Below are 18934 nucleotides of genomic sequence, written 5' to 3'. Positions count from 1 at the left end.
ATTTAATTTTCCAATAAAGATAGTTTTAAAGATCAATTTTATATAATGAGAGGTAAGATAAATACTACATTAATAAATAGCAAGATGATTTTCTAGTTAAAAGCATATTTTTTTGGAATTAAATACAGTATTTCTTATCAGATTATCTTCATCCAAAATTGAGTTATTCTAACATAAAATAGATGTGTTTAATTTGAATAAGGTTATTAGAAAGTTTTAACTTCAACTGCTTCATAAAAAGAAAGATAAAGTGCTTCTTTTACAGTAAAATGACAAACTTTTTTCACTATTGTAAGGTTAAAAATTTTCATCTAACATCTGGATGGAGAAAACAGTAAAAGTATTTTTAGCATACTCACAATCTGGAATTAACAAAATAAACTTTGCTATGAATTTTTCACTTTATTTTTCAGGCCTATTAAATAGATCTGCAGTGAACCTTTACAATGTCATTGATGTTTTTTATACTTTGAAAATTAGATTTTTATAAAAGATAATAAATTTTAAATTTGAGATAGTCAAATAGCAGTTCATATCAATTGAAACTCTAATTTCTAATGATAATGAATATAATTTTTTTTTAGTTTTGTCCTATTTTTATGTAATATTCTGAGCTATGAGAAAGCAGGATATTATTTATGATTCAGAATGTTATTCTACATAAACTTTGAATATTCAATTTGATATTTTTAAAATTTGTATATATTTTGTATCAGTTTTTAATTAGTGAAAAATTAACTTTTTTACCAATACAGTTATTTAGTTTCAGAATGAAGGACAATGGAATCTCGTACATTCAGAACAAGTAAATGCTTCAAGGACTGTGCAACAATTAAAGTCTGATATTTATGAATTAGAAACTGTTCGACAACAAGTGAAATCGGAAGAATTAGCAGAATTTGATAAAAGAGTTGAAAATAGTCGTACAAAAGCATTGGAAGCAATAGATTCCTTTATTGGTAAGTCAAAAATTTTAAAGGGCTAGCTATAGAAGCTTAGTTAAGGACATTGTTATGTAATTAAAACAATATCTTATAAACTAAACAACATACAGGATTGAAATTTTACACATGCAGAGAAAACAAATTACAGGATTTTTCAGAATTATAAAGTTCAAGGAATGCAATTAAGTGCAATAGTAATTGCATGTGAAGTAGATTTGGAAAATTGCTGCCTTATGCATGCAATCCTATAAAAAAAAAAATAGTTCTTGTGATCACTCACAAGTTAAATGGGACCCTTTAATGAAAAAATGATAGTCCTGTGGACTGTGAAGGTGATGGGTTTTACAATCTCTGGGGTTGGTTATTCACAACTCATAATACGTTATTACAAATTAATGTATTAAAAATCTTTTAGCATGTTCAGAGCAAAAGAAAATATACAGTATAATCTAATACAAAATATCTACTGTACTACAAAAGATATAAGATATAAAACATTACTGCCAGACAATGTCTTATTATTACATGCAGAGCCATACTAATGTTTTGGTGTCCTCCAAGCTTCACATATTTGGCATTTGCCAATGCATTGCTACAGATCTGATTACATATGTATTACAAGTTTATATATGAATTTTCACATATATTGTCACATTAACTACATCCCAGTATCACTACTGGGATGTAGTTAATGCATTAAATTTACTTACAAAATAGAAAATTTAAAAATATTGGCTATTCAGTGGCTACTTTAGAGTTATGACATTTGCATCATGGTGTGTTGCAGTTTCACTTTAAGAGTTATATTCTTTGTTAACACATGGAATTGATGCTATTATCAAGTGGCTAGAGAAGAACAATCATAATGTTAAGTTAAAATGTAATTTAATTATACCTCTATTTTTCTTTCTTTTTGACTGGGACAAGCTTTACGGAATGTCAAGTCATTGAGTTGAGTTTCTGGGATCTACTGTATATCTCATTTGGTAGTGCCAAGTTTTAAAAAAATTTTTGATAGGTGGCAGCATAACAGGATCCAAAATTTGCACAGATAGCATTTTGATTAAAAAAGTTTTTGCAAAGTTTTGTTGAATTTTGAAATGGATTAGAATTCATGTAGTTAACTGGTAGTAATCTTTCAAAAAATATCTGAAAAATTCAGAATTTAGGACAACCTAAGGAAATTTTGTTTATGATGTAACAAAATTTAATGAGGCCCTTGACAAATGCGGATAGATAATCAAAAATACAGATGAATAAGCAAATATTATCTTTAAATAGTTGAAATTAAAGATTTGTGTTATATTATTATTTTATTTCTTCAGCTTTGTGATTAAAACTAGTTATTGTTATATATCTTTTCAAAATCCATAGTGTAGAATAGATTTACAAATTAAAAATCAATATTCTTTTTATATTTTTGAACCTTCCAGTAAATTCAAATGACTACACTTTTTTGAATTTCACATTTATAGAGAATGTTTTCTTGAAGATAAGTTTGATTTTTCAAAAATATTTATATCCAATAGTAGTTTGTCATTAATAAGTTCCTGTTGATATTTATAAATTTATGCAAATAAAACCAAGAAAGAGTGGTCTAATTCCAAGACTGTAGAAATGACATTTTGATCTTGAAAATTAATATAATTTCCTCTTTATTTAGAAAAAAATATTTTCAATTGTTTGAGGGAACCTGAATCATTCTTTCTCTTACTGAGTACATTAAGGATGCTTTGTCAAATAGCACTTGTATTTCTGGGTCTGTTGTGTATGTAGCCAAAGTCATATTGTAACTTTTTACTTTCCTGGCTGTTATATAACAGAGGAAAAGTATGGCAAAGGTCAAAAAATGGCCTCAGCTTTCTTGGTGGTGCCAAGAAAGTTAAGCAACTTGTTGCTGGATTTTTTTTTTGTCTGCTGTGTGCTTGTAATCTTGCCCCAATATATATTCATGTCTTACTTTTAATAGTTATCAGGTTCATCATATCTTATATATTTCTGAGGATCTTTCTTATTGCATGTTAATTTTCATATTGTTGGATTTCTTCTATAATGTAATCTGGCCTTCCTTTTTTCTTGCTATTTCTCTGTAAATGTGGTTAAAATTAGAGTTGTAGGAGACAGTGACAGAGTATTTGTTTCTTATATTTACTGTTGTCGTATGTGGTGATGAGGTAATCAATTAATCTAGTAGAGTAATCATGGTTTCTTGTTTTATTTTAATGTTTTCTATCTCTAATATCTTGTATACTGGTACAAGATATTAGAGATATTAGATCATTGTATACTGGTACAATGCATAAATGTCCTTGTAATTACAACTCTGAATGTTGTGGATTTATTTTTAAAAAGTTGCAGGATACCACTAGTATGCTGATTACTCTGTACAAAAGTGTCAGTGTAACATAAATCAGTCTCCTTGTAGCTTAATTTTTACATTTGGAAAGTGTGCCTCACAACCACTGCACTGGTGGTTATGAGTGACATTGGGGTGACATTGACTGGTCACAAATGGCGACCAATCAATGTCACCCTTTTGGAAATCATGCAAAGCAAGAAATTTTTCCTTTACATGAGAATTTGACATGGAGAGCAGTGACGTGTTAAGCAAAAGCAACTGTTTTGGGGAAGATTTTGTTGATCTTGGCAGATGCTTTGCATGACTTTGATTTTTGCTCTAGTTCATACAGTTTATGACTACCAGCTACACTTTTCTTTTGATCTTGTATCCCTCCTTTGGCCTTAAGGAACTGCTCTTTGTTCAAACTTTAATTTTGTTTTTGAAAAGCATTGTATATTTGCAGCATTGTCAAGTACAAAATTCACAGTAAAAAAAAAAAAAAAACTTTTTGATTTGGCAATTATATTTAGTTTTAAGTTATATTTAAAAATTAAAACTTTGCAACATATCATAAAATTGCCAAAAAGTAATTTCTACATCATTCTGTATTAACCACAATCTAAAGTTTACCTGTGAGCAATTCAAATGAGCTTCTAGAGCTTCGACATTGAAAGATGTTTTTAGTTTTGCATATTTACAAAACAAACATGACCTCTAAAAAAGGTGGGTTAACTCTCTTGATAATTTAGTTCATATCTTCAATAGTTGCTTAAAATAAAGCTAATACACTAAAAAAGAATATTAACTATATTATATCTAAATTTTATCTTTATTAAATCTTTATTTTAGAAATTCATTCATCAGTTGTTCAGCCATTTAAACCACTTTTACTGGATAACAATGATGCAAAGCCAACACCTATCAAACGTAGTCCAACTCCTCCAATGGTATCTCTTCCAGAAGAATTTTTGAACCAAAATCCAATAATACCTGAAGCAGAAGAAGCAGTTGAAACAGGTGAACAGAAGCTACAGTTGAAAGTTGAACCTCCAAAGGATTCATTAGCTTCTAGATCATGGAACACTTTGAAATCTGTAAGTTAATAAGAATATTGTTATCAATGCAGAATATAAACAATTTTACAAAACATTTACAAAGATGAATTAGTCATTTTTTGTACACAAGGAAAAATTTATTCCATATTATTTACTAAAATTTTCACAATTCAAACCTTTCTCAAGGTCTGTTTATGTTTATTCACTAAGCATTTTCAAAAGAAATTTTCTTCCATCATGAGCAGAACTTCTTTAAAATTATAAGATTAGATATATAAAAAATAAATTGTGGATGTTAAGTTGAATCATGCTTTGTTAGCCATGTCAGTATGTCTTTCTTTTGAAATCAGATGGTTAACAAAATTATGAGATCATTAAAATACATTTGTAGTAGTGAAATTCCATTACACTAATTATAAGGTATTATCACTATATCTTTACCCTCTATTCACTTTTTCTAGTACCACTACTTAGAAAAAAATTCCTTACCTTTTTTAAAAATTTGATTCACTGTGGCATGTAAAAACCACAGTGAATCAACAATTTATGTATTTATGTATACCTTATTTTACAGACTATAAGACGCACTTTTTTCTTTGAAAAATTGCCTCCAAAATTAAGGTGCGTCTTATAGTCCGTAAAATACAGTATATATTTTTTCATTTTTGACAGTCTTTGCTCTACAGATTCCATGATAATTATTGATGAGTATGATTAATTAAAAGGCTCAGTCAGGCTAGTGAGGAATGGGGTCCAGCATATTTAGGTCAATCTATCCTGAAAAATTCCGAGCTGATTAGACTCAAAATCCAGATATTCAAAGCAGCAGACAGAAACTGTACCTTTATGACCTCAAACTTTTTGTTAAAAACAGATGATTATCAGTATTATTTTGTCCAAAAAATTTATATACAAAGTAGCAGCTGATACACTGATAAATAATCATATATTCTGCTGAAAAAGTATGTATAACCAAAACTTTCTTCATAAATTCCTGAACTATCTAGTGCACATTTTTATTTTAAACAGGAAATGGCACCATTTGCATCATGTTGACTACATCTGAAATTCGTAATGTTGATTTCATCTACTACTGTAGATGATGACCATTTTCCATTTTGTAAAATTTAAAAATTTACGTTGAACTAAACCAAATAAATATTGAACTAGTATCCATTGACAATGAAAATGACTAACTCATAAATTAACAAAAATTCTGTGAGTGAAAAATGACTGTAGTGATATTTATTAAACTAAAATACTTTTACATTAAGGTATGTAGTAAATTGGCATAGATTGAAAATAAAACAAAATAGTACATAATAACATTACACTGTATATGATGAGATAATAACAAATAAGGAAAAGATATCAATAGTTTTGGTCATTTTTTCATACATCATCATTCATTGAAATTGAGTATTCTCATTTCAAATCTGCATAATGGATAAAAACAGGTAATTTATATAACCTACTATTTGTACACAACTAAGGATTAGATTTACCATAGAATATATTATACATTATGTAATAAATCCAATTTATACCTTTTTAACAAACAACAATGATCTTTTTTCTGTTGTAAAATATGTCAATTAGGGTATATAAATAAATTAACAAAAATAATTTTTTTGTTTTATCTTTAAAAAAAATGCAATATTTTCTGAAATTTGTTATTATTTTAAAACTGAAATATAATTTATTTTATTAATTTATCATGAAATTGAAGTTGGTACACAATATCAAATTTAAGACTAGAAAATTATATTCATAATATAAATTAATCAGATTTTTACTTTTAGGATCTCTTGGAATTGAATGCTTTAATTCGAAATTTTGCTCTGTTTGTCACAGTAAGTATTTTGTATTGAATTTGTTATGTTTATATAATAAAAATTTTAACTAGTTATATGAAAACAGAATTTATAATCTTAAAATTATAAATTAATACATGTAATTTTCACTATTCCATATTATAATTAGTCAGTCTAACAGAAGTAAGATTTTGAAATATGTTTTGTACATAATTTGCATTATTGTTCTGTTTCTTAAATATATTTAAACAGCAAAGTAAATGCAGAAAAAATATTTTTAGTAAGTCTGTAATCATTTTAAAACAGTATTTTAATTATCAAAACAACAGCAAAACACTAAACTTATCTCTCTGTACTACTATATAAAATTGTTCTTAGATGCAATTAGGAATAGTTTTAATGTGTTTTTATAAATAAATAAATCATATATACAGGTAGCCCTCAGTTTATGCTGATTCACAATAATGCCACTGCACAATTTGTCGTTTTGTGGTGTAATTCCCCTATGTTAGACTGATTTTCATTTCAGTGTTGACATATTTACTGAGCCATGACATTGTACATTCGTTAAAACAAAGATTTTTATTGAATATATTTATTTTTTCTGTTTAATTCAAATGTATACATGCCCAATAATATTAAATTAATATTAAAATACTAAATGTTTAGGTATCCACAAGTCAAGTTATTAAACTTAATAGTCCAATAAATGGCGTCCAAATCCAAAGTGCCAATGAATGCGAATAGTTCATATCCCGTATCAGTTTGTTCAGGAAAACACCTGACGACGCAGTAGCACTTCCGGCAATCACAAACTATCATTAGTGAGACAAAATCTACTTCTTGTTGGTCAGGCGATACCTAACTCTCCTTAGCGAGACCACACTGACCTTATATATGTGCTATGGTGGGTTAGTGTATCATTTCAACTATGGAAAGTTTGACGAATGAACTTTGTGAGTTAGACAATGATTGGGAGCAAAGTGCAAATGTAAAAAGGAGCATCATCACATCCATTTGACCATATTCCGAAATTCTTAATGAAAGAAAACAAAAATCTAAACAATTAAAGATACATTTTGAAAGTGAAATGTTTTAAAAAATCTTAAGAAAAACAAATGATATTTTGAAGTTTTGGATCTCTTAGATACGTTTTCCGAAAAATGTATTTTATGATGAAATACATATATTATAAATTTAATTTTTATTTTGTATTATACTGTATTAATAAACAAAATTATTTGCTTATTTTTCACTTATGTAGAACCTAACCCTATACCTCACTGTAAATATGGGTTCATTTTATGCCAATTCGATTTGCTCCGGCTTTTGTAGAAATGGAACTGTGGCATAAACTGAGGACTACCTGTATATAATGTTTACAGTGATAATTAGGTTATATAGTGAAAATTTTAGGTTACAGTATATTGGCATTTTCTTCATTTCCTAAGAAAAAATCTAAAGTACTAGTTATTTAACTAGCTTTACATTTAAATGATTTCTTAAATTTTAAATCTATTTGTTCCATTGTTTTCTCAAATGAAAAGATCAGGCAATCCCTACACTGCATTATCCAAAAACAATTCTATCACAAATGCAACCTTTCATTTCATACTTTTAACAATAGTATCATCCTTTGCATCTGACCTTTGAGTTTTATCCCTAATTTTTCTAAAAGAATTCTTCCCAAATCTACAGCTATTCCAGATGAATCTGTTTATGATATTTATAATGACTTTAAACACAGATTTTCACATTTACAATCTAAAGCTGATTTCAAATCTCTTTTCTACCATACTTTCAGATATCATTTTTTTTTTTTTTTTTTTCTTTTTCTGAAGTTATTACAGCTATTGATTCCCTAAATGGGACTTATAGTCCAGATCATATTCCAGCAATCTTTTCTAAAAAACTAAAATCCTCTTCTGCTGTTGTTTTTTCCAAGGTTTTATCAAGAAGAGCGAATGTTTAGGAATGAAAGTAGACTGAAACTAATTTCTTCCATTAATGCTGTTCCAAAAAAAAAAAAAAAAAATTATTTCATCCAATTACCATTTCCTCAGCTATGTTAAAAATCTTTATAGTATGGTAAAAGCAAATTTCATATAACCCAATTTCCTCAAAACTTCTCCCAATTCAACACTGTGGCATTGTCATCACTCTAAATGAATACCATGACTAATCTATTAGAAACTAATCTTAATAAAGAATTTTGAATATAAGTGCCCTGTTTTTATTTACATAAATATTTCTTGGGCTTTCAACTCCATTCACCCCAATCTTCTTCTAGCCTTACTAAGAGAGCAATTTAATTTAGATCCTGTATTCCATTCTTGGTTAAATAATTACTTCCTTGCACACACTAATAAAATTAAAATAGGTAATTTTGAATTCCTTGATTTCCATCTGATCTGTCACATCCAGCAAGGATCAATCCTTAGCAGCCTCTTTTTCTCTGTTTATATAAATAACATTCTCAGCCATCTTAATTCACATGTAATAATGTATGCTGATGACATTAAACTAATAAATCATGACCCTGTTTCTCTGCAATCAGATTTAAACATATTAGCTTTTTCAAGTAATTCAGATAACTTAAAAATTAATGCCAAAAAAACAGTTGCAATGTGCTTTTCATTAAAAGAGGGAAAGGATAAATTTCTGGTTGTTATTCGTACTAAATATATAAATTAACTAAATCATTTACAGAGTTGACATATTATTTTTGATAGTAAACTTTGTCTCAAAATTCACATTGAAAGAATAGTTAAATCCCTTACAATTTTATTGAGATTTTGCCATTCAATATCTTCTAAAACAGGTTTACATTCCTTTTTTTTTTTTTTTTTAATTGGTTATTGGTTACTGTATACCAATCTGGTTGATGGATGCCTCCTCTCTGTTAGGTATATTTTATTGAGTTCTTTTGGGATTTTTTTTTCTAACTTTTAATAAATTCTGTAATTTACCTTTTTTCTAGCCACCCTAACATTGCTAGGTCCAGATTGGGTTCTCCGTCATTTCCTAATTGCATAAAATATTTTGATATAATAGATATTACAATGGTCACATAATGTCCAATTGGATTACATTAAGTGTTCCCTCGTGCAATTTTTGTAATTTTTCAAATATTTTTACACTTTTTTTTAGGTTATCCCTGTCTCAACCATTTTTTTAAAATTGAATTTCACAGAATATAGCAGAATCTGAACACCTATTACACACTGATCACATGCTGTTTTGAAACTACAGCAAACAATTATTATATAATTCTTAACCTTTTTTTTTAATTGTACCTTATACACTTTTTAACTGCATTTTTTAATTTTTCTTAAAAACAAACAATACATAATTTATTTGTCAATCATTGTTATTTTATTTGGGGAGGAAATCTTTTTTGCATTAAGACTTTTCCTAATGTGATTGTAATAAATAAATAAATTTTGAAGCATTAAGTTTTTCAATAGATTTTTGTGTTAAGAATTCTAACTTTGCTTATTGTAGTAAACAGACAAATTGTACTGCATATATGTAATTTATTTTATGATTTGTCTTTACTGATATCATTAATATTTCCATCTACAATAGATGGAAATTATGGTGTTATTGACTTGAACATTAAATTGGCATCTTATTCACTCATTATTATGTCACAACATTACAATTATGCAGGCCTGCTGTAAGTGGGCGTGCGAGGCGTGCACCGCACGTGGGCGGCACATCCAGGGGGCTGCAAATTGGTATTGCTGGCAAGCTCAGCGTACGTAGTCGTAGTTAAAAAGGGGCAGCATAATTGGTATTGCATACGGGCGCTCAAGCAGCTAGCAGCGCTGCTGCAATTATGTTTATATATAACTTAGTAATTCATTTTGTGAATAATTTAAAATAATAGTTATAAATATTACATACTAGCAGATAGGCCCGGCGTTGCTCGGGCAAAAGTAACGATAGCGAAGATTAAGATTATTACGTTATAGTCAACCTTACCCGTTTTCACAGAATGCAAGAATTGGGTTCCCCTGTTTCCAGACTAATTAGAGAATTTTTAGATGGGTCTAAAAATATTTCGATATCCTGCAAAAATGAAAAAAACTGCATCTGCATCATGCACGTCGCATTCTAGTCTAGTCGATTAAGTCTTAACACTTCCATCGTTGATGGAAGTGTTAAGACTTAATCCTGTCCCTCTCCCCTGTGGGGAGGAATTTCGAAAAATCCCTTCTTAGTGTGCGTTCTCATGACGTACCCTAACTATGTATCAAATTTCAGCTTTCAACTCCTAACCGTTTGGGCTCTGCGCTGATTATTATTATTATTATTATCAACTCGTCTCGATTATATATATAGATTATTATTATTGAAGTAAAAAATGCCAACAATTTAAAATACTGTATTCGCAAGCAAATAATGACTAAGATTAATATCATTAAAAAAAAAACAAAATTTAAATGTACAGTCACTCCTTTAATGACTACTTGGATTTACAACCAGCTCTCTAGCACTGGAAATTTCTTATATCTTTATGTAGAGTTTACTGATCAACTATGAGTACTATTAAACTAAGCATTCACAATCTCCCAAGACTAAATATTTAATTTATAAATTTGTACTTTAAATGGGATGCACAATAATGACAAAAAAAATTCAAATTAATATTTTAATGAATAAACTTTATTTTTTACCCTTTTGGTACTGTACAAAATATAATTTTTGCTGATAGTTTTAATTTGTATGTGTTAGATATTACAGAACATAAAGAAAGGGTTGAAAGGAAGTTCCTTTATCTGGAATAAATAAAAACGATTAAGCTCCTTGCTTAAAAAGCTAGTTGTGGAAACAGAACTGTTATTAAGTGAAGAGTAGTTGTATTTTAACCTTTATGTTTTAGGATATACTAATTTCAATAATATCTGTGATTACAATAAGATTTTACTTGATTTGATAATTTTAACACATTTTATATAAATAAATTTAGTAAATGATGCCTATAGTTAATTGTCTGTAAATTTCACTTTTAACTTCTTTTTATATTCCTAAGGCAATCAATAGGAAACTGTATTCTTAAATTTATGCAGATCTACAAAAAGATTTTTACATCAGTTGTAAAAGCTGAAGAATTGTATATCAAATAGTCAATTCCATTTTTTAATTTTATAAAATGAAAATAAATCAAAATTGATATATTTTTGAATATTAAGTTGAAAGGTATTTATACACATCATAAACATTACTTCTGACACTAATTAAAGTATAAAAATTTAATTTATCATTGTAAAATCAAATCAGAACCATATACTAGAGACGTAGGATCTATAAATTTAAAGAAATTTTATGTAATACAGTATTTCATTTTTAAACTTCAAACCATATAGAAAATAAGAACCAAAAAAATCTTCATTATGATTATATAATAAAATGATTAACCTGATATTTTTTAAATATTTATATCATGGATTTAATATTTCAAAAGAAACAACAACAATCATCAAAATTGAGCAGATTTGTTTACAGTATTATTCTGGTAGTCGATCAGCATACTAACGTTAAAAAATATCCTAAACAATAGAATAACAGATAGAGTTTTCTCTATCTTTTATTCTGCAGATAATCAGTCAAGACTAGATTGGTGATATTCTAACTAATCTAGTAGTAATTTAATTACTAAATTTATATTTAACAAAGTTTTTTACTGTGGGTAAAATAATTATACAATTACAATACAAATAAGTGAATTCTTTAATAATAAAAAAACAAATGACTGATTATAATTTAACAATTTTGGCTTAATCTGTAGTTTATTGAATTTTTATACAAGATATCATTTTGATAATTTTATGATGGTGTTGTGTAAAAAATATATTTTTTATGTAAATTATTTGGTTTTTAAAATAAATACTGCTCTGAAGCTAGATGATGCTATATTTACTATTTAAATTATACCCTTATAGCCAAATAAAGAATTGCTTATAAAGGCTTGTGATATCATTTTGGAATTACATTAGTGACAAATATAAACCTTTCTCACTTAGATGTTTCTTTATTTTTCATATAATATTAAGTTCAAATGAGTTATTAGAATTACATCTGTTATATACAATAGTTTGTAAGAGGAATGTCTCACATGTTGGATCTAAGTTATTGAGAGGTTTACCTACTTTCCAAAGGGTATGTATAGAATGATGCTAAACTCAACAATAACACAGTCAATGTTGAATAATTTTATTTTGAATTTGTATAATATGTTCCATGTAAATTTATTTAAAAGTTCAAGATTGCATACAGTCTACTCATAGAATTTTTTCTTTGTTACAAGGAAGTTTTGGGATAGTCATAGATAAAAGTATGGTTTAATAATTAATATACAGTAGAGCGTCGATAAGTGGAATGGCCGGAAAGTGGAACGATTTTCAGTCCGGAAAGTGGAACGATTTTCATTCGAACTGTGTCGTGCTGAATCGAATGTTTTTGATACTAAATTTACTTCTAAAGTATAATTTTCATGTTTTTTATATTCTTTAATATATTTATTTTGTTTGTACAAAATGCAGAAATAATTTTTAACGATACGATAGCCTCGATTATTATTATAAAAATTTTCGTTAGGCTTAAAATCGACGAAAATTCAACACGAAGCGACACGCAACGGAGAAAAATTCAACAGGAAGCGATACGCAACGGAGAAAAATTTGAACATCGGACAGGTTAATGTATTTTTTCGTACAAAGTCGGAAACTGGAACAAATCATTAACTGGAAGGACCCCAGTCCCCAATTGGTTCCACTTATCGACACTCTACTGTAGTTAATTTTAATCTCAGTGCTTTCTGAGAAGAAAGTCTATTTTGTAATTAGTATTGGTCAATATAATTATGTATAATTAAAGATATATTGTTAATTTAGAATCAATATCAGACATCTATTACTGCCTTAGAATCAGTTATAAAAAGTTTGAATTTTCAGTTTTTCATATTATTGTAATCATTAAAAATCATTGTATTGGAATTTAATATTTTTGACCTTATTCAGAAGGCCATCAACAGGATGCTAATATACATATAAATGATTTAATGTATTGTACATTTAGGTATTGCAATTTCTTTTACTATAAAGTACTTATGCAAATATGAAAGTTTGCTATGTTGTATTTGAGCAGACATGTAAATGATTAGATTATTGTGAATATTTTTCCAAATATGGAATGATGTCATAGAAGTAGAAAGGAAACCAAAGTTTTCTGCAAGGAAATTTTTGAATTTTTGGATGCTGTTAACTGTTAAAGAAAGTGCACAAGAATGCCAACAGTTGACTGAATAGAATAAACTTGATCTCTATAAAGAAAAAACATTTTGTGGGATTATGATCAATGCAAAATCTCATTTTATATTGGCTGCAATTTAACACACATGGTTCAAAAAGATTCTGGAAGACTATAGGGAAGGCAATCATTTATAGTATATGACATTACAATGGAGGTTTGACACTATTAATCAATTGACAACACAATGGCAACAGGTTAAATATTGCAGTTTCACTATGCAGACAGTAAACAGTAGGCTTTTTACAATTTTTTTCTGAGAGCTTATGGTGCTGGGCAAGACAATATTTGTCTCTACCACCAGGTCACATACAAGAACATTTTCAAGGCTGTAGTGACAATGATTGGAATGAATGCCAGTAGAATACAGAAATGTTCTCTCGTGAATCTCAGCTCTGTTATCATCCATTTTGTCCAAGACAGATTAAGTATTATTGTGGTAAAAGGAATATTTCTTGACATTTTAATATTATATCAGAACATGTGATGTTATAGGTTAGAGTGCATTTAGTCAGAGATCTCAGTTTTGGTTATGATTTTGTGTTAATATTGATATCCTTGCAGAGTATGAAATATTATCAAATGTTTGACAATTTGTCAATTTAACTGGAAACAAATTAAATTATTAGATTACATTAATTTCTTATAAATAATTCATATTGTGATGTGCAAAATACATCTACATCTACTTTTATACATGTTAAGAATGTGAAATAATGAATACTCTTTTTCAAAAATACTTATCATTCTTTACTCAATGAACATTCATTCATTATGTAATGATAACTGATAGAGAATATGTGCTTGAGCAATGTTTGTTTAATTTAACAATTCAAGAAGATATAAAGCCATAAAATAAAATTTATTTTCTAGATTAATCTAATTTTTTTTAAATATCCCATTTAAAAAACTTTACTTCTTTAAATCAATAGGTACTTTACTCACTGTATATAGGAAAAAGAGTGGAATATCTTTTAGATAATCCTTGCTGAATATTCAGGGACAGTGCCAGAAATTTCTGGTCAACACCTGAAAAATTCCTCTGAGAGAAAGAAATACTTTTATGATTTCATTATTGATGACTGAATGATTCAAACAATTAAAGATTAAAAAAATTATTTGTTACTTTTTGTAATGTCCAGACCAGGAGATTTCCTCCACAATATTGCAACCCTAAGATCAAAACAAAATCCAAACTCAGTTAAGAGAAAGTAATAGACCAATGCTTCATTCTTTAGCCATGTTTAATAAAAAGTCTTCAATTAACTTTATAAAGCCTCATCAGAAACAGCCTCAATTATAATAAGCATAAAACTATAATTACTTTTTTTCATAAAAATTATTGTAGTTTCTATTTTGGGCAGAGTTCTGGGATTTGAGATTAATTACTTTCATTGGAATTAGCATATATTTAAATAAACAAAAACAAAAAAGGCTATCACAAATCTGATAAAATTTCATTGAGCACAAACTCCAAACAAGATACTAAATATTTACTACTCAAATCAAATAACAAATTGCTATTGATACTCAGTTACTGTTACATACTCACTGCCTACTAATGAATAGCGAGCAAATATTGAGTACCAAAATCTGTCTGTTTCTCAGAACTAATGATATTGAGCAAGAGTGTTGATATCTATTCATTACTTAGAAATAATTGAGTTTGCACATCATTAGAATATATTGATAAAGGATTGCTATCATTGTTTCTCCTAATTTCTTTTCATGTTGGAAATTTATATTTCAATGTGAGGAGGGGGAATTAGATATTATTTAAAACTAAATAATTTTCTTTCAGCATTTTATATGCATTAATTTAAACTGAATACAATAGTTGAGTATAACTTTCTACTTGAACTTGTTATATCAAAGGAAGGGAATCCACACAAAGTCCTAGTAGACATAAAATAAAGGATTAGATGTTGAATATAATATAAGTACAGTCAAACCTGTTTTTATGCGGTGGATAGGGACCGCATAAAAAAAATCGCACGAAACTAAAATCGCACGAAACTTCACGACTGGCTATAAAAAATAGTTTTCGCAACACAATTAAAAAAATATTTTTTTTATGCGGACAATAGGGACTGCATAAAAAAAGTCTCACATAGAAAATAACTCAAAACCGTACGAAATACAATTTATTGACAACAGATGTCAGCACTTGACTGCATCGTCTCATCTATCGTCTGTTTTACATATTTTAGTCCAGATGGTGTTTTGTTGACTTAAAAAATAATTTATTTCATTTTTCGCATATTCATGCAATAATATTACTATAATAAGTTTATTTAGCTATAATAAGTTAACGTGAGACATGACAAATCGCACGAGACTAGTCGCACGAGACTAGTCGCCAACTATACCGCACAAAAAAGACCGCATAAAAACAGGTTTGACTATATCTATTTTAATAAATACAATAACCTTTCTGCTTTTACTGTCTAGTTAATTCCTGATGTATCATTGAAGTGGGCTGTTCATTTTGCTATGGAAATAAGATTTATATAATTAAATGCTATTTTCAGGAATATAAATACCAGAAAGAGATAGTCATAAAAATAGAGTTGTAAATTGAATGGCTATACAGATATCGGAGTTGTAAATAGATATAAGCTTTTTAAATAATATAGATTTACATCTTTTAAAAAATTATAATATTTTTATATGTGGATAATTTTAAAATATGTAGAATTAATTCATTTTTTAATGGCTGAATTCTATTGTTTGGATAATTTACTACTAACTATTGTTTTAACAATAATGCATAATAATGATTCAAAATAAATGATTGTGTTGTACAGTATATGTATATTACATTTGTTTTTCTGTTTTAATTTTTTAATATAAGCATCAACAAGTAGCTATCAACAGTATCGAATACAATGTTGAGAGTGCACATCATAACGTTAGAGAAGGCACGAAAAGTCTCGGAAAGGTAATTTCAAATAATAGTGTGCTATTTTTATATAATCTTTTAGTGTTTATTAGTTCTTTTATTTCTTTTTAAATAAAATAATTTATTAAATAAATAACTTTTACAGGCAGCTGCCTTGAAAGCTGCAATGCTACCAGTGACAGGAGCAGTAATAGGTGGAATTGTCGGAGGACCAATTGGTCTTTTGGCTGGTTTCAAATTGGCTGGTGTAGCAGGTTTAGTTAGTGGTGGAGTTTTAGGTTTGTGTGGAATTTCAGAATAATGGAATCAATTAATAAATAACATAAACTTAATAAAAAGATATAAAACCATAAAATAAAATTTATTTTCTAGATTAATCTAATTTTTTTTAAATATCCCATTTAAAAAATTTTACTTCTTTAAATCAATAGGTAATAATTAAACAAGTTAATCATTCTTATTATAGCCAAGAACAAATTAATGAATTTGATTTAAACGTTAGTAGTTTACCTTCCAGACATAATTTAGTCTACATAGTGTAACTGAAAATATATCTTCATGGTAAGAAGTTGCAGGTTCAAGTGTCACACAAAATCAGCCTCTTCATTCAAAATTTAATTAGAAATTAAATCGGACAATACTAATATCAAAAATTTTAATTAATTGCAAGAAGGCAAGCTATTCTTTAGACCAAATTCATTAGTTTAACCAGATTAATTACATTTAGAATAGAATATTCTCTCATATTTTGACACATTTTTATAGGATTTACTGGAGGTAAATATTTACAGAAGAAGAAAACTAAAGTTAGTGACGTAGAATTGCAAAATTTATCGTCTTCGTCCATTCAAAGATCCCATTCATCTCCCGACTTAAACAACGAAATTTCTTAACAACTGGTTATAGTTTTCAATTCATACTGTGTGTATAATTATTTTGGACTGTTACCAAGTATGATTAAATTTTACACAAAAGATAATGTCATATATGTAAATTATTCAATGTAAATACTTAAATCTATTTTTTTTTATTGGTTTTATTTATAATTATCCTTTCCCTATACCTTTCCATATACTTATCCCTAAATTTATACTGTAAATTTCATCTTAATGGTAATGTATCTATAGCCTGTTAAATCATACAGGCATCCTGTAAATATCAATTCATTATAGAATGTAAGAAGTTTAGTATTATAATGAAAATTGTTATTTCTTTTTATACAATTTTTATTTTATTTACAAAGTATTAAAAAATTAGCAAATGTGATTGTCGCTTTAACAATAATTTTAGCAAATTATAATTAATTTGTTTATAAAAAAAAGTTGCAGTACTTTATTGCAGTTTATTTTGTAATTTTTTAAAAATATTTGTGAATTTTATCCAACTCAAAATACTTCACATACATCAATTTGAAAAAATAAAACCTGATTACATGTATTGGATTATTATTTACATTGTTATACAGTAAACCCAAAGTGGAAAGGACAGAAAAATTTGAGCTGTAGAAACTATTATTCAAATGAGCTCCTAAATATTGCAATACAAACGAGCAATTATTTATTGTGATGTTATCACAATGCTGGACTGCAATTTTTAATCATATTTTTAATTTATTTAATTTAAAACATATGCTCTCCACCTCAAATTAGTAGTCTTGCCGATGTACATCGTACTTTTCCTTTAACAATAGATTCGTGCCATTCATCTATTAGAGCTGCTTTCAAGGGAAAAGTTTTGAATTGAAATAATGTGACTTCTGGTCTGGACTGGAAGTTGATATATGGTTAATCGGGACCTTCTGCCACTAAGGTTTCTATATCTGCTCTCAGATTTCATCTAACTCTGTTCTCGAGATTAAGGAAAGACAGTGAAAATTTATAGGTCTGCAATTTCTTCAAATTTCAGCCCAATAATATAGTTTATAACAGGGGTTTCCAACCTTTTTGTGTCGCAGGCGCATTCGAGATTGCAAAAAAATAGTGGTGGGCACAAATTGGATTTCAAAAAAAAATTAAATGTGTTTTTTATTATAACAAGCATTTTGTAACATATATTTTTATTATAAAAGTTGAATTAGTGTGATCTTTGACAGTGTATTTCATTTGCTAATTTCTCACAGTTGGGAGTGTAAGATGATAATCCCAATCATAAACAATCTGCAAGATTATTAAGTTGAGAGCTGATTTTTGATTTTATAATATTCATGTAGAAAATAAAGATTTGCACAAATATGTGGAATCAAAACAGGATTTGATTTTGAAGGCTCCTTTTTTCAAAAGATTATACTTTTATGATCAACTAAATTCCAAAAGTTTTCATTGTATTGTGAGATTTTAATAAGATGTCATTTTGAAAATCTAAAATCTCTTCTTCAATTATCGATGTTTCTTCTTAAAGCAGTTCTGCTATAGATTTAGCAGTTTAGTAACGTCTACTTGTGTAGTAAAAGGATTTACAAAAAATGTAGCCGCAGGTTCGATAATGGTAAATTGCTGGAATCTACTTTCAAATTGTTTCAAAAGTATTTCAAGATGAGTAATAAATAATGTTAGGTCAAAATTATC

General features: G+C 27.8%; 1 protein-coding gene across 1 annotated transcript in view; it reads left to right on the top strand.

Moving 5' to 3' along the window:
* Syx17 (syntaxin 17) overlaps window positions 1-17636 on the top strand; it is a 30330-nt gene extending 12694 nt beyond the window's left edge. Inside the window, exons 2-7 of the mRNA XM_067264149.1 lie at window positions 764-959; window positions 4135-4379; window positions 6143-6193; window positions 16323-16409; window positions 16516-16648; window positions 17136-17636. Of these exons, the coding sequence (XP_067120250.1) occupies window positions 764-959; window positions 4135-4379; window positions 6143-6193; window positions 16323-16409; window positions 16516-16648; window positions 17136-17263 (840 nt within the window). The 3' untranslated portion in view covers window positions 17264-17636. The remainder of the gene's footprint in view (window positions 1-763; window positions 960-4134; window positions 4380-6142; window positions 6194-16322; window positions 16410-16515; window positions 16649-17135) is intronic.
* The last annotated feature ends 1298 nt before the right edge of the window (window positions 17637-18934 follow it).

The sequence above is a fragment of the Centruroides vittatus genome, unplaced genomic scaffold (assembly GCF_030686945.1).
Source record: "Centruroides vittatus isolate TY-2023 unplaced genomic scaffold, ASM3068694v2 contig_1824, whole genome shotgun sequence".
Lineage (NCBI taxonomy): Eukaryota > Metazoa > Arthropoda > Arachnida > Scorpiones > Buthidae > Centruroides > Centruroides vittatus.
Note: the sequence above shows the minus strand (reverse complement) of the source record. Positions and strands in the feature narration are given on the sequence as shown.